The 14,139-nt window shown below is 43.1% G+C and overlaps 1 protein-coding gene across 1 annotated transcript in view; it reads right to left on the bottom strand.

The window, feature by feature from the left end:
* MCUB (mitochondrial calcium uniporter dominant negative subunit beta) overlaps positions 1-13,681 on the bottom strand; it is a 65,552-nt gene extending 51,871 nt beyond the window's left edge. Inside the window, exon 1 of the mRNA XM_012766207.2 lies at positions 13,390-13,681. Within this exon, the coding sequence (XP_012621661.2) occupies positions 13,390-13,482 (93 nt within the window). The 5' untranslated portion in view covers positions 13,483-13,681. The remainder of the gene's footprint in view (positions 1-13,389) is intronic.
* Between the last annotated feature and the right edge of the window lie 458 nt (positions 13,682-14,139).

The raw sequence follows: 14,139 nt of genomic DNA on the forward strand, positions 1-14,139 counted from the left end.
TTAAATTAGAAAAGATCATTTTGTTTTTGAAGTTTTTATTCTATTTTCATAATAAAACACCATGGCTCCATGGAAATATTTTTTTTGTAGTGTAGCAATGTGTTAAGAATTCTTTTGGGGTCTTTTGTTTCAGCAGCATAATTTAAACAACAGAAACATAGAAAATGCACTTAAAAAAAAGGTTTGATAAAGAAAACATCAGGAAAGCCATACACATACTGACTGTAGTCAAATGCTGGGCTTAGGGCAAAGACAAATCATACCCATGGTTTAATGATAATTCCAAGCAGAAATAAACCCACTGGAATAAACAGTTGTGCCAATGCATTGCCTACTGAACATTCCTTAACAAAGCCTTCACCTTTTTACCCAGCATTTTTCTCCCAGAGGAATTACAACTCACCATGTGACTCTGATTCTTCCCTTGACTTCAGACAGCAACTCATTCTGCATGTTAGTCCCTCCTCTTTGCCTTCCTATTCTCTTTTCTCATACTTGCCAGACAGTGTGGCCTCATGGTTAGGTATAAGCCTAACCACAGAAAACTGCTGAAATTTCTACCCATCTTCCCACTGTTTTTCCATCATACCAGTTCCTATTATTCCAGCTACATGAACAATAACCATGACTTTGTGACTTTATTAGTGTACTCCCTTACCTAATCCCACTACACATACACGAGACTACTAAATCCAAATCTGTCTTCTAGCACAACATCTCTATTAGTCCTGCCAAAATCTTGTATACTCTATAGACTATGGTTTGGCAAACTATGGCCTATGGGCCAAATCTTGATGCCTGTCATTTTGAAAATAAATTTTATTAGAACACAACCATGCCTATTTATTTATGTATAGTCTATAGTTTGGACTACAATGGCAGAGTTGAGTAGTTGGGACAGAAGCCATAGGCTGTAACAGCTAAAATATTTACTATTTGGATATTTATAGGAAAACTTTCTGCACCCCTGGTTTGGACCAACATCATTTCTCATAAAGATAATAACAGCTATCTTCTTCTACCTCATTCATTTAGCACTTCTACAAGTACCTGTACTAACAGAATAAGAAATACAAAGATATATATATATATATGTATATATATATATATATATATATATATATATATATATGTTCAAAGACATAAAAGATACGGCACTCACTCTTCAAGAGTTACAACGTGCAGAGAAAGAGTATGCACGGGGGAATGCAGGTATGCTAGTAAGACAGATACATAAAAAGCCCCAATACAAGAACTAAATGAACAGTAAAAAGAATCAACACAGCCGGGCGTGGTGGCTCACGCCTATAATCCTAGCACTTTGGGAGGCTGAGGCGGGCGGATTGCTCAAGGTCGGGAGTTCGAAACCAGCCTGAGCGAGACCCCGTCTCTACCAAAAATAGAAATAAATTAATTGACCAACTAAAATATATATACAAAAAATTAGCCGAGCATGGTGGCGCATGCCTGTAGTCCCAGCTACTCGGGAGGCTGAGGCAGAAGGATTGCTTGAGCCCAGGAGTTTGAGGTTGTTGTGAGCTAGGCTGACGCCACGGCACTCACTCTAGCCTGGGCAACAGAGTGAGACTCTGTCTCAAAAAAAAAAAAAAAAAAAAAAAAAAAAGAATCAACACTGTATGTAGATATAAGAAGGAAAGATGATTTCCATCTGAGTAATCAGGAAAGGCTTTATTTATGGAAGCAGTGATGTCAAAGATGGAGTTTTAACCAGAAACAGAATGGGTGAGTAGCCGGCCAAGACAGCAGGAGGCAAACTATTATGCTCTATAACATATCACATCCATGAGTGGCTATTCTTCTTTTTCGGGTTTTAACCATGAGTGAGCATGCTTGGGAGCTTCTGCAGCACGGCCTCCAATAACAGTCATCTCACAGTGTCTCAATGTCTTTATTCAGAAACTTCTGGTTGAGCTGGTCAGCCACTGGCCAAGATAAGGCACAGGCAAAGCTGCTGTAACACAAGAGACTCAAAAATACAAGGGATGCAAACAAAAGACATTTGCTTCTCTAGTAGGTAGGGAGTTGAGGGTAAGATGACCTTCAGGTCATCCAGTTATCCAGGTCCCTTCAACCTAGTTGCTCACCCTCCTCTCCAGGGCTGTACGCCTCACAAAGTCGCTGACTCCGCCTTCTACATCTGCATTCTAGTCCATGGGAGGGGAAAAAAGGAAGACGAGACAAATTGGATTCCTAATTAAAGATGTGAACTAGAAGTTGCACTTAACACTTCCATGTCATGTGGGATATCTAGAACTTGGTCCTATGTCCATACCTGGCTACAAAGAAGGCTCAAGAATGTAGTATTTGGGAATGGTCCAATATGCTAGTGCCAGAGTGACAAGATTAGTCATGCCTAAGGAAATAAGATAGGAAGTGACAAGATATCATGGATTTTCCCACACAATCCATCACCAATCTAATTTTTAAGGCCAGGCGCAGTGGCTCACGCCTGTAATCCTAGTACCTTGGGAGGCCCAGGTGGGAGGATTGCTCGAGGTCAGGAGTTTGAAACCAGCCTGAACAAGAGCAAGACCCCGTCTCTACTATAAATAGAAAGAAATTAATTGGCCAACTAATATATATAGAAAAAATTAGCCCGGCATGGTGGTGCATGCCTGTAGTCCCAGATACTCGGGAGGCTGAGGCAGTAGGATCGCTTGAGCCCGGGAGTTTGAGGTTGCTGTGAGCCAGGCTGATGCCACGGCACTCACTCTAGCCTGGGCAACAAAGTGAGACTCTGTCTCAAAAAAAAAAAAAGAAAAGAAAAAGAAAGAAAAATTAAAAAAAAATTACTTTTTAATGTGGCATTTGCTGAAATGTATTCTGTAGACCACTATTCTGGGAGAAATTATTGGGAATGATGTGGATTAAAAGAAGTCTGTAATCAAACTCTTTCCCATTCTCAGATTGTCACAGTGCACATTTGCAAAATTAAGGTCCCAAAAGTTTGCAGTAAAGGAACCCATTTAGCCAATTTATGAGTTCTAAAGGAACTTAGTATGGCTTAGCTCAAAGTTCTTCAAACTAGTAAGAACAGAGGATTTGTATCTTGGAACCAATCTATTAATATCCCAGGAAGTATGTTCTGCAGATCAGTTTGTGACACAGAGTTTAATTTAACAAACATAATTCCTATAAGATTCTACTATGATGTCTAAAACTCTAATGGAAGTGAAATCAAGGACCTCACTTCACAGGCAATACATCCTGCAGCCCAATCAGAACGCTCACAAGCACTCCAAACCCCTCCCAGACTCCACTCTCTGTGCTCATGCGCTTTTCTCCCATTCAAATATGTCTGCTAAACCCTTACCCCACTCCCTCAGAGCTTAGTTAAAATCTCACCTCCTCTCACTTCTGTAATTTCTAATAATGTTGTCTGAATTCTTCTAGTATTGACTGTCTTGGATACTTATTTGACCCTCATGGGCCAAATGAGTAAAGAACACATATCTCTTTCATATATAGGTACCTTGGTTTCCGTGTAACTTTTAAGGACCTTGCACGCGAGCCTTTGGACTTGACACGGACTGGCAAAATCCCTGCACTGAGATCTCAGGGCAAAGCAAAATCCACTCTAGGGGCAAGGGAAATAAGGAGAATTGTGACAGATCTGGACTTAACTATGATAGATCAGAACCGTGAGAAGCCATATCTACAACTCACTGTAAGCCGATCGAATCAAGATGGAGCAAACAGCAGCCAAACTTTCAGCTAAAACACTTTTAGAAATCAGGCAGAAGTAGGTCTTGGAGCTGGTCAGGGTAGTGGTAGAACAGTGGCAAAGGCTCCTGTAACAGTTGGAACCATCATTACTGCCCTATTTATCCGTTCTGTCTGTCCCCAAAGTCCAGAAATATTGGGACAATGGCCACAGTCCCTGCATGAACCTGTAGATTTTTTTTTTTTAAGTTCCTATTCACACTCAAAGACCTCATATTCTAAGCTGCATAGGTAAATGGATGAATGGCAACCACTTAACTGGGGGTTACCTGTCAGTATGTGAACATTCAATAGTCTCTGACACAAGTAGATCTACCATTTGATCCAGCAATTCCACTAATGGGCATCTACCCAAAAGATCAAAAGTCACTTTATGAAAAAGACACCTGCACTTGAATGTTTATAGCAGCACAATTCACAATCACAAAGGTGTGGAAACAACCCAAGTGCCCATCAATTCATGAGTAGATTAATAAAATGTGGTATATGTATACCATAGAATACTACTCAGCTTTAAGAAACAAAGGTGATACAGCACCTCTTGTATATTCCTGGATACAGCTGGAATCCATTCTACTCTTGAGATACTCTAAGTATCTCAAGAATGGAAAAACCAGCACCACATGTACTCACCAGCGAACTGGTATTAACAGATCAACACCTAAGTGGACATATAGGAGTAACATTTATCGGGTGTCTCGAAGGTGGGAGGGGGGAGGAGGGCAGGACTATGTACAACCACAACGAGTAAGATGTGCAACGTTTGGGGGATGGACATGCTTGAAGCTCTTACTTGAGGGGGGAGGGGGACATGGGCAATATAAGTAACCTTAACACTTGTACCCCCATAATACGCTAAAATAAAAAAAAAATAGTCTCTGACAAACTTTGCTCTGCACTCTGAAGGGCCTCCTTTAATGGGGCCCGAACACTGGGAGACCAACGAATGAAAGATGATCTCACCCCTGGGAAGTCTGCAGCCAAAGGAGAGTGTACCCCACTCCTGGAATGGTAATGGAGGTGTCGATACTGAAAAGATCTGTTTGTTTTCTAATATCAAAAAATTATATTTCCTTTTTGGGGATTATTTTCCAAGAGGTCAATTTTATATTTTGCCCAGGAGTTGTATCTTATGAAGAAACATTTTTTATAATTGATTTTTAAATTAATGTTCGAAATTATTTAAATCTTAATAATTAAACTTTCAGTACTAATACTAATAACTTTTGGCAATCACCAAGTAGCACTTCATGAATTTAAAACAAATATGGGCCGGGCGTGGTGGTTCACACCTGTCATCCTAGCACTCTGGGAGGCCGAGGAGGGCGGATTGCTCAAGGTCAGGAGTTCGAAACCAGCCTGAGCGAGACCCCGTCTCTACTAAAAATAGAAAGAAATTAATTGGCCAACTAAAAATATATATAGAAAAAATGAGCTGGGCATGGTGGCACATGCCTGTAGTCCCAGCTACTCGGGAGGCTGAGGCAAGAGGATCACTTGAGCACAGGAGATTGAGGTTGCTGTGAGCCAGGCTGATGCCACGGCACTCACTCTACCCTGGGCAACAAAGTGAGACTCTGTCTCAAAAAAATAAATATAAATAAATAAATATGGTCTAATTTCCTGAGAATTCCATTTAGAAAAGTTCCTTGTTTATGAAGAAAAGTGCTGCTTTCCCCACATGTAAAGAATCACCCTAAATCAACACCACACTTTAAGAACAGCCAAGAAAACAAACATTTATATCCCACCCTGTCCTTACAGGATTTATATACTTTGTTAAATTTTGTTAATTGTGTCCTTTAAAAACCTTCATATGAAAGTATATCTGAAACAAAACAATTAACCTAAATATGATTTAAGACTACCATTTGGTTTTAATAGGAGATAGAATATGTATAAAAACTATTTTGGTTAACTTTTAAAAAATCTTCAATTATTCACGGGTCATATCACAAAAAGTGAATAAGAATGCCTCAGGCTTTCTCCCTAGAGTAAGTGGAGAGGAAGAAATGGAGAAGGCAAGACCTGAAGAGAACACACCAGTAAGAAACTCTATATGATATTTTGTTCTTTTTTTGAGACAGATTCTCGCTCTGTTCCCCAGGCTAGAGTGCCGTGGCGTCAGCCTAGCTCACAGCAACCTCAAACTCCTGGGCTCAAGCGATCCTCCTGCCTCAGCCTCCGAGTAGCTGCAACTACAGGCATGTGCACCAGGCCTGGCTAATTTTTTCTGTTTTTGGTAGCGACGGGGTCTCGCTCTTGCTCAGGCTGGGCTCGAACTCCTGAGCTCAAACGATCCTCCCGCCTCAGCCTCCCAGAGTGCTAGGATTACAGGCGTGAGCCACGTCACGCAGCCTGATTTTTGTTCTTTAACAACTCTTCACTCATTCCTTTATCCAACAAGCATTTCTGATGCACCTACTGGGCCAAGGCAGAGGTGATCAGAGATGGAGAAGAATCAGTTCTGACCACAAAGTGCTGAGAATCCAGGTAGGAAAACCATACGAGCACGACTAGCTATAATGCCTGGTTTAATGACACAAGTGCTGTAAGTATGGTGGGACGGAAAAGCAAAGTGTAATGACGTCTGCCTGCAGAGATCTGGGGAGACCTCATCAAAACTGGGGTGAGGTGGTTACTGGAACTCAGAGTAGAACTCAGGAGGGTGAAGGCGGGTAAGGCGAGAGAGATCTGCTGCCTGGGGAACAGCACAAATGCCAACAAGGAGGGGTGAAAATACAAGACAAGCCACACGAGGATATTAATTGAGCCCCACTGGATTGTGGGCTGTGTAAGGTGTGGAGTAGAAAATGCAACTGGAGGCTTGAGGCAAGAGCATGGTTCTGGATCACTGTAGCTCATGTTTTAAAGCCTGATTACTCCAGGTTTTGTTTTTTTTGAGACAGAGTGTCACTTTGTTGCCCAGGCTAGAGTGAGTGCCATGGCATCAGCCTAGCTCACAGCAACCTCAAACTCCTGGGCCCAAGTGATCCTCCTGCCTCAGCCTCCCGAGTAGCTAGGACTACAGGCATGCGCCATCATACCCGGCTAATTTTTTCTATATATATTTAGTAGGCCAATTAATTTCTTTCTATTTTAACACAGACGGGGTCTCGCTCTTGCTCAGGCTGGTTTCAAATGCCTGACCTTTAGCAATCCACCTGCCTCGGCCTCCCAGAGTGCTAGGATTACTTTGGTTTTAATAACAACATACCCATAAAAGGGTATTTACAAGGTCCAAAGAAACTATATTTTCTCCTGAAAAGTGAAAATTGGTTTGTTCCCAAAGCTGAGTTGCAGAAGTGACTTATCATACTATTAAATGTCACGACAAATATCCTCTAGCAAGGGCTTAGAGAGTCAATGCTATCTGTATGCAAAATATTTTCTAAAACAATTTTTTCTTCCAGTTTTATGGTCACATTGTCAGTTACAGAGCAGTTATTCATCAACACCTTTTAAAACCCCTATTCAAATATCTCACTCGGCCCACTAGGAAAACTCATATGCCAAAAACAAAATGTTTAACAAAGGAGAGAGCCCCACGTGAACACAGAGTCAGAAAAATAACAAGGATCTGTCAAAAGGATTGATGCCTTCTTCCTTCCTCAACCCAACTTCAGGCATTTACTATTTACTGTTATGATGCCCACGCCATTAAAGTAAGCTAATTCATCTTTAGGTCCCAGGAGTGTGATCTGAGCAAGGCTTTCATTATAAAAAGTTATATGTGCAGTTGAATTTAATAGGATTACCACCTGCATCCTTAGTGGTTCTAAAAAAAAAAAATCTAGTAAATATCATAAGACCCTCAGGAAGAACTCACACTAGTAGGATGACCTTGGTAGCCTTTAAGACTTTTTCTCCCTATAGCTTGCCACAACAAAGCTTTGCAAATCTGTTGGTTTCTTGATTAAGGTTCAATGTTTTATACCACTTCCTATTTCTGCTTACAGGCTATAAAAATTTCAACTCCAGCCCCATCTCTTGCCAGTGTTTCATTGTCCCCTGTTGCTTGCCCTCAAATCTATTCAAAATAATTCTCTTCAATGAACCTTGCTTATACTGCAGATTTCACAGATCATTTCTCACCAATATTGTGAATCCTAGGCAGAAATCTAATTAACCCCTAAAGAGCTGTCAAAACAGGAAAAAAAAAAATTTAGGTTGCAATACTTTCTATTCCTTTTATGGTAAACCTCTACCTGAAGTTAAAATGATGTAAAAACTACACCATTTAGGAGTTCACGAAATAGGAAACTCTGAGTCAATGGACTCTTTGGTAGTTGACCCAAACTTTAATTTAGGTAGTAGCATCGAGGTAGCATGGAAACAAGAAAATTTAGGGCAGGTGAGGAAGAAGAAAAGAGGAATCTATTTCTGTATGAGGAGAATGAATACCTTCAGTACCACAACATTTCTTTAAGGGAGAATCATAGCATCAAAATTAGATTCTTACAGCAATGTGATTCAACACAATCAACATTTATTGAGCACCTTCTATGGACAAAGCACAAAAAAGACAACATGAACAAGAAAGAGCCTGGTTTGCCACACTTCCATAATTTACTACTTAGAATACATTTGTTCAAATACCAAAGAGCTGATTTTCAAAATTTCTTAAAACCTATTTATGCTCACTTTTGCCCATTAAAAGATGGGTGACGATATGAATGGAGGAAAAATTTTAAAGGTAGAGAAGATGAAACTATGAGTATGGCACATACATAAAATGCATGCCATAAGTTCTTTTATATTCACTAGAAGAGATTTGAAAATTTGATCCTAAGCTTTCTGACAACCAGGACATAGACACATTGGCTATATACAATGTCTGTTGAAGAAACACACATCTTGATCAAGAAAAAACTCAACTATTCCAATACTAAGACTAGACAGCAATTTCCTTCAAGGGTCCTCTTAAAGGGCACCTTTTAAACTGACGTCTGTGTTTCACAGAGCTGTTTCTTAAAAGATATGGCAATGTGGAAAGTTCAGTAAAAACAATTGGATGAGGGATCCCACGCCACAAAGTTTAAATACACAGCTCAGAGAACAAGAACTGGTGTTTGTTTAAAAGCCAAGGAAAATTAATACTGATAAATTAAATGGGAGGGAGATTCTGGCCGGGCGCGGTGGCTCACACCTGTCACATCCTAGCACTCTGGGAGGCTGAGGCGGGCAGATTGCTTGAGGTCAGGAGTTCAAAACCAGCCTGAGCAAGAGCGAGACCCCATCTCTACTATAAATAGAAAGAAATTAATTGGCCAACTAATACATATATAGAAAAAATTAGCCAGGCATGGTGGCACATGCCTGTAGTCCCAGCTACTCGGGAGGCTGAGGCAGAAGGATTGCTTGAGCCCAGGAGTTTGAGGTTGCTGTGAGCTAGGCTGATGCCACGCCACTCACTCTAGCCTAGGCAACAAAGTGAGACTCTGTCTCAAAAAAAAAGGAAGATTCTTTTAGAATATGGCTGAAATCATGCTGTTTTTATCATCTATTGGCTTATAACTTGTAGGTTAGTCTAAGAAGTCTATTATTAATATAAAGGGGTTTTAGGCTAGATACTCTTGACTAGCAACGTTTCACAGATGAAAACACTGGTGATGATAGAATGTAGTATTAAAGATACTTAATCTATTCCATTATGACATGCTAACCCCATCAAATAAATTCTAAAAAAAATTTTTTTTGAGACAGGGTCTCACTGTCACCCTGGCTAGAGTGCAGTGGTGTCATCATAGTTCACAGCAACCTCAAACTCTTGGGGCTCAAACAATCCTCCTGCTTCAGCCTCCTGACTAGCTAGGACTACAGGCACATGCCACTATGCCCAGCTAATTTTTCTATTTTTTGTGGAGACGAGGTCTTGCTCTTGCTCAGGCTGGCCTCGAACTCCTGGCCTCAAGCAGATCCTCCCTCCTCAGCCTCCCAAAGTGCTAGGATTATAGGTGTGAACCTCAGTGCCCTGAGCCCTTCCATTTCTTTTGAAAGGAAAAATAGTTATTACTACCATAGGTAAAACTATTACTCTACTGACTGCCCAACTTCTAAAAGAATTTTTCAATCACTAAAGACAACTATTTTGACATCGACAATACTTTGTTCAATGGTATATCCTCTGGTAAAATAACAAAATGGCAATTTTAGATATGGAAAAAGACTCTTAGACAAATCCCTTTGTTAGACAAATCAATTAGACAAATCCTTTTGTTTTGAAAAGGGAACAAAAACGCCCAAGTAGACTGAATGATGGGGCTAAGTTCACAGAGCTTAGTGGTGGCAGGGCCAGGTTGGCTGGCACTCAGATGTCCCGATTGCCTAACACCAACTAAATTAGCTGCTCACTTCTACTCCACGACCTAAACACATTTGGTTTATATAGTAGATGTTAGTTAGATCAAACAACATTTAGCCTCAGGTCTTCTACCTTAGCTTCATAGATACCTCATTCAACAAATATTTATCTGCCAAGATACAAAATGATTTCCTAGCTTAGAGTCTGCTGTAAAATAGCACTAACATCATTTAATTATAATAAATAAAAAGTAAAATCTAAACAAATAAACACTAATACCTAAGTGCTGAGAAGACAAACTGGTCTAGAATTACTCTGAGTGAGATCAAAGCATTAATGTCTTTTCTAGAGCAATATAATCACCAACATACAAACCAATTGCTCTCCTCAGGAGAGAGCTCTGAAACCAGTATTACAGAACACAATGCATCAATTACAAATACAAGAGGTAGAATAGTAGGAAAGTGTTAAGCAAGACTGATATAGTCATTAAATTCAAAAGATGAAAACAATTTCAAAATTAATATCTTGTGATGTGATTAAAACATTCATATGCTTTGTTTCTAGAAGTTAAAAAGAAAGCACCCTTGATACTTAGGCTTCTCTGCAAAGTACATTTGATTTTTAAACATTTTAATATATATCTTACATAAGTATTCAGGGCATGAAATCAAATCAGGGAGTTTCTCAGTCTAAGTAGCAAAAAACCCAAATTAAGAAAGGCACATTCAGGCAAGGGCTTTCTGTTTAGACATAATTCACCAGGCACCATAATCACTCAAATCTGCCTCCTTGCACAGAGAAACGCCAGCAGGAGCTCGGGATTGCCCTGACAACCGCTCCACAGAGTGCTGACGAGCAGAGATGCCGCCACCGGAACGTGATCATGGACACCAGGCCATGACTCGGCCAAACATAATAAAATATGTTCTTGCTTTCTTATGCTTCAGACTAAATGTGTTCTTTAAAACACAATTCTGCTACATTAAACATATCCATGTCAACAAACGGGAGTTTTCTTCCATCCACAATACACTGGCAGATAATTACTCACCTACCATATGAAGGATGAGAACTGTATCATATGTTTTTCAAAGTTATTAAACGTTCCTATGAGCTTACTTATAGGAGTGTGAAAGACTTCAGAAAGACCAATTATAATTGGGAACGCCTACTTGAGATACCACCTATGACAAGTCTTTGCAAGCTAGGATTGTAGGAGCTGTCAAGTCACAAACCACTTTTTTTCTAGCTATTTCACAGGCTCTAGAGGTTTGAATGTTTGCAGTAAAAATATATAGAAATAATACCTCTCTTTAGTCATAGGATGTCTCATATCAAGCGAGACAACCACAAAGCAATGAAAAACATTCCTACAGCCAGGTCATTTGATTTGCAGAAAATGGTTTAGTAGTCCTAGCTAAAACTCCTAATGGGCCAGAGTATATTTCTATCAGTTTTTTTATGGTAAGATTTAAAAGCTACATTTAAAGAAGCAAACTCATAGGCTTGCCTTTATTGTTTCTGGGGTCTTTTATAAGACAGGTAAAATGATGGAAGCATTTCCATTTTTAAAATTTTGCAAATCGTCATTACAGCATGGACAGTTGACTTAAAACAATAATTTGCAAATTAGAAATACTCACATGTAAGGCTTAAGATGATTAGTTAGAGGCAAAGTACTAACTACTGTTTCCCTACTAGTAGGCCTAATAAGCCCCATTTCTACTTTTAAAAGGGCGCCCACATTGCTGCTGAGGCATGCAATCGCACCACCTATATAGCATCAACTGGGAAATACAGGGAAACATTTGAGAAAAGGCAGCCAGTCCTGGGATCCATAAAAATGCTACTGAAGGTGTTAAACAGATTTAATGGAAAACAATTAATCATTTGTGTTTAAATGGTATGTGGAGAAGAGAATCTCCTGTACTGGGTTGTTTTAATGTTTGGTATATCGTGGTGAAATGGAACACTTATAGTAAAAGTACGATTTTTAAAAGTGAAAAAAAGCCTATCTTCCCAATTACTTTTTTTTTTTTTTCTTCTTGAGACCAGGTCTCACTGTCACCCAGGCTGGAGTGCAGTGGCTTAATCAAAGCTCACAGCAGTATTGAGCTCTTGGGCTCAAGGATCTTCCTGCCTCAGCCTCCCAAGTAGCTAGGATTACAGGTATGCAGGACTAATTTTATTTTTATTTTTTGTAGAGACAAGGCTCCCTATTACCCAGGCTGGTCTGGAACTCCTGGCTTCAAGCAATCCTCCTGCCTCAGTCTCCCAAAGTGCTGGGATTACAGCCTTCAAACACCACACCCAGACCCAACTGATTACTCTATTTAAAGTTCACCATTTTATATTTTAAGACATTCACCCCTTTTCTTACAAATTAGTAACAAACGGCCTTCCTCTTCCTCTTTCAAACATTCAGGGGAATCATTTTAGAAATGCATTTAAATATTTCCTGCATCAATCCAAACTCTGAAGCCCTGAGATAGTCAGAAGAAAAGAAAAACAAAAAAATCTAAAAAACCCCCCAATAAACAGGAAGTGAAAATGACAAGATAATTAAACTGTTCACTTTTTGCCTCTCTTTCTTTCTAACTGCGCAGCTAAAAGACTTTTTAAAATAAGTTTCTTTCCCTTTAAGGTACTACTTTTCTCAAACTAAGCGAACAGAGGAACGGGGACGCACTAGAGTCTGAAACCGCTCCCTCCGGCCGCGCCCCAAGCTTTAGTCTGTCAGTGGGAGCTGTCTTTCCTCCTCAGGCTCCATCCCTATCGGTGACACGCGGCACCTTCCTCCCGCTCCTGCGTCTCCGTTTGGAGGCACATCCACTCCCGTCCCTCCTCCGCGCGGCGGCTCTCCCGGGTGACGAGGGTGACAAGGCGCCGTGTCGGGCCAACTGTTACTCGCGCGCGCGAGTCACCCGCCCCGAGGGCGTCTGCACAGGACGCGAGTTTTTCTTCCCTTCGCGACGGGGAGGTGCCCGCAGCGTTCAGGGCGGAAAACGTCACGCCCCTACGACAGCCCGCACTCGGGACGGCCCCCGCCCGGCTGGCCCGCGTCTCGGCGGGGGGACCCGCCGCCGGCGCTGGGACTCGCTCCCTCCGGGCGGCGTGCACGCCCAGCCGCCCTCAGCCCGCCGCGGCTGAGGTGAGGCGCGCGGGCCCCGGCCCGTCCCTCCCCCGGCCCCGGCCCCGGCCCCGGCCCCGGCCCTCGCGTCCGCCGCCGACGCCACCTGCCGGGGCCTCCCCGCGCGGAGCGGGAACCCGCCCGGCCGCCGGGCTGCTCCCGCCGAAGTTGCCCGCCGCAAACTTTCCCGCCCCCGCGCCGCGCTCACCTGGGGCGGCAGCGGCCTCGGGCGCGCTCGGGCCCGGGCTCCGGGGGTCGGCAGGCGCCGCGGGAGCCACGGCCGGAGGCCCCTCAGGAGCATCCTCCCGCCGGCGCGGGCGGGCGCGGGAGGGTGTGCCCCGCTCCCCCGGCTCCGCTCCACCGCGCGCCCCGGCGCAGGGCTGTTTTCTTTCCTCCGACCGAAAAAAAAAGAGAGAGGAGCGAGAAAGCTCGAGAGCGGAGCGAACCGCCCTCCGCAGCTCAGGGCCCGCCTCTCCCGCCGAAGCCCCTCCTGGGAGGAACCCGAGCGCGGGCGAGGCGCACCCTGCGGGCGGAGGATTTCGGGACTCGCCGTTAACGCCGGGCGGGCGGCGCCGAGACCAGCGCGGTCTTCCTCGGCCACCCCGGGGAGGGCGGCGCGGGGCTGCCGGGAAAGAGCATGTGGGCGCGGGCAGGGCAGGGTCTCGGGAATCCGTCTCCCCGAGCGGACCGGACGGGAGAAGAGGGTCTGCCCAGGCTCCGCCTCTCGGTGGGCTCAGAGGCCGTGCCGGGGCTGTGGTGGCCGGGGCCTCTGCTCACTGGTGAGCGCGGGGTCCGGCAGACGCTCAGCCTCCCTCTCCTGGAGGTTTAGTACTCCACTGCGTATGGCCCCAACTCGAGCTCTTTGCGAAGAATCTCTCCCATAGCAGAAATATTTGCAGAGAAGGAGGGAGGGTCTGGCTATATGGTCCAGGCTGGTCTCGAACTCCGGCCTCGCGAT

The sequence above is a fragment of the Microcebus murinus genome, chromosome 27, assembly GCF_040939455.1.
Source record: "Microcebus murinus isolate Inina chromosome 27, M.murinus_Inina_mat1.0, whole genome shotgun sequence".
In the NCBI taxonomy this organism is placed as follows: domain Eukaryota; kingdom Metazoa; phylum Chordata; class Mammalia; order Primates; family Cheirogaleidae; genus Microcebus; species Microcebus murinus.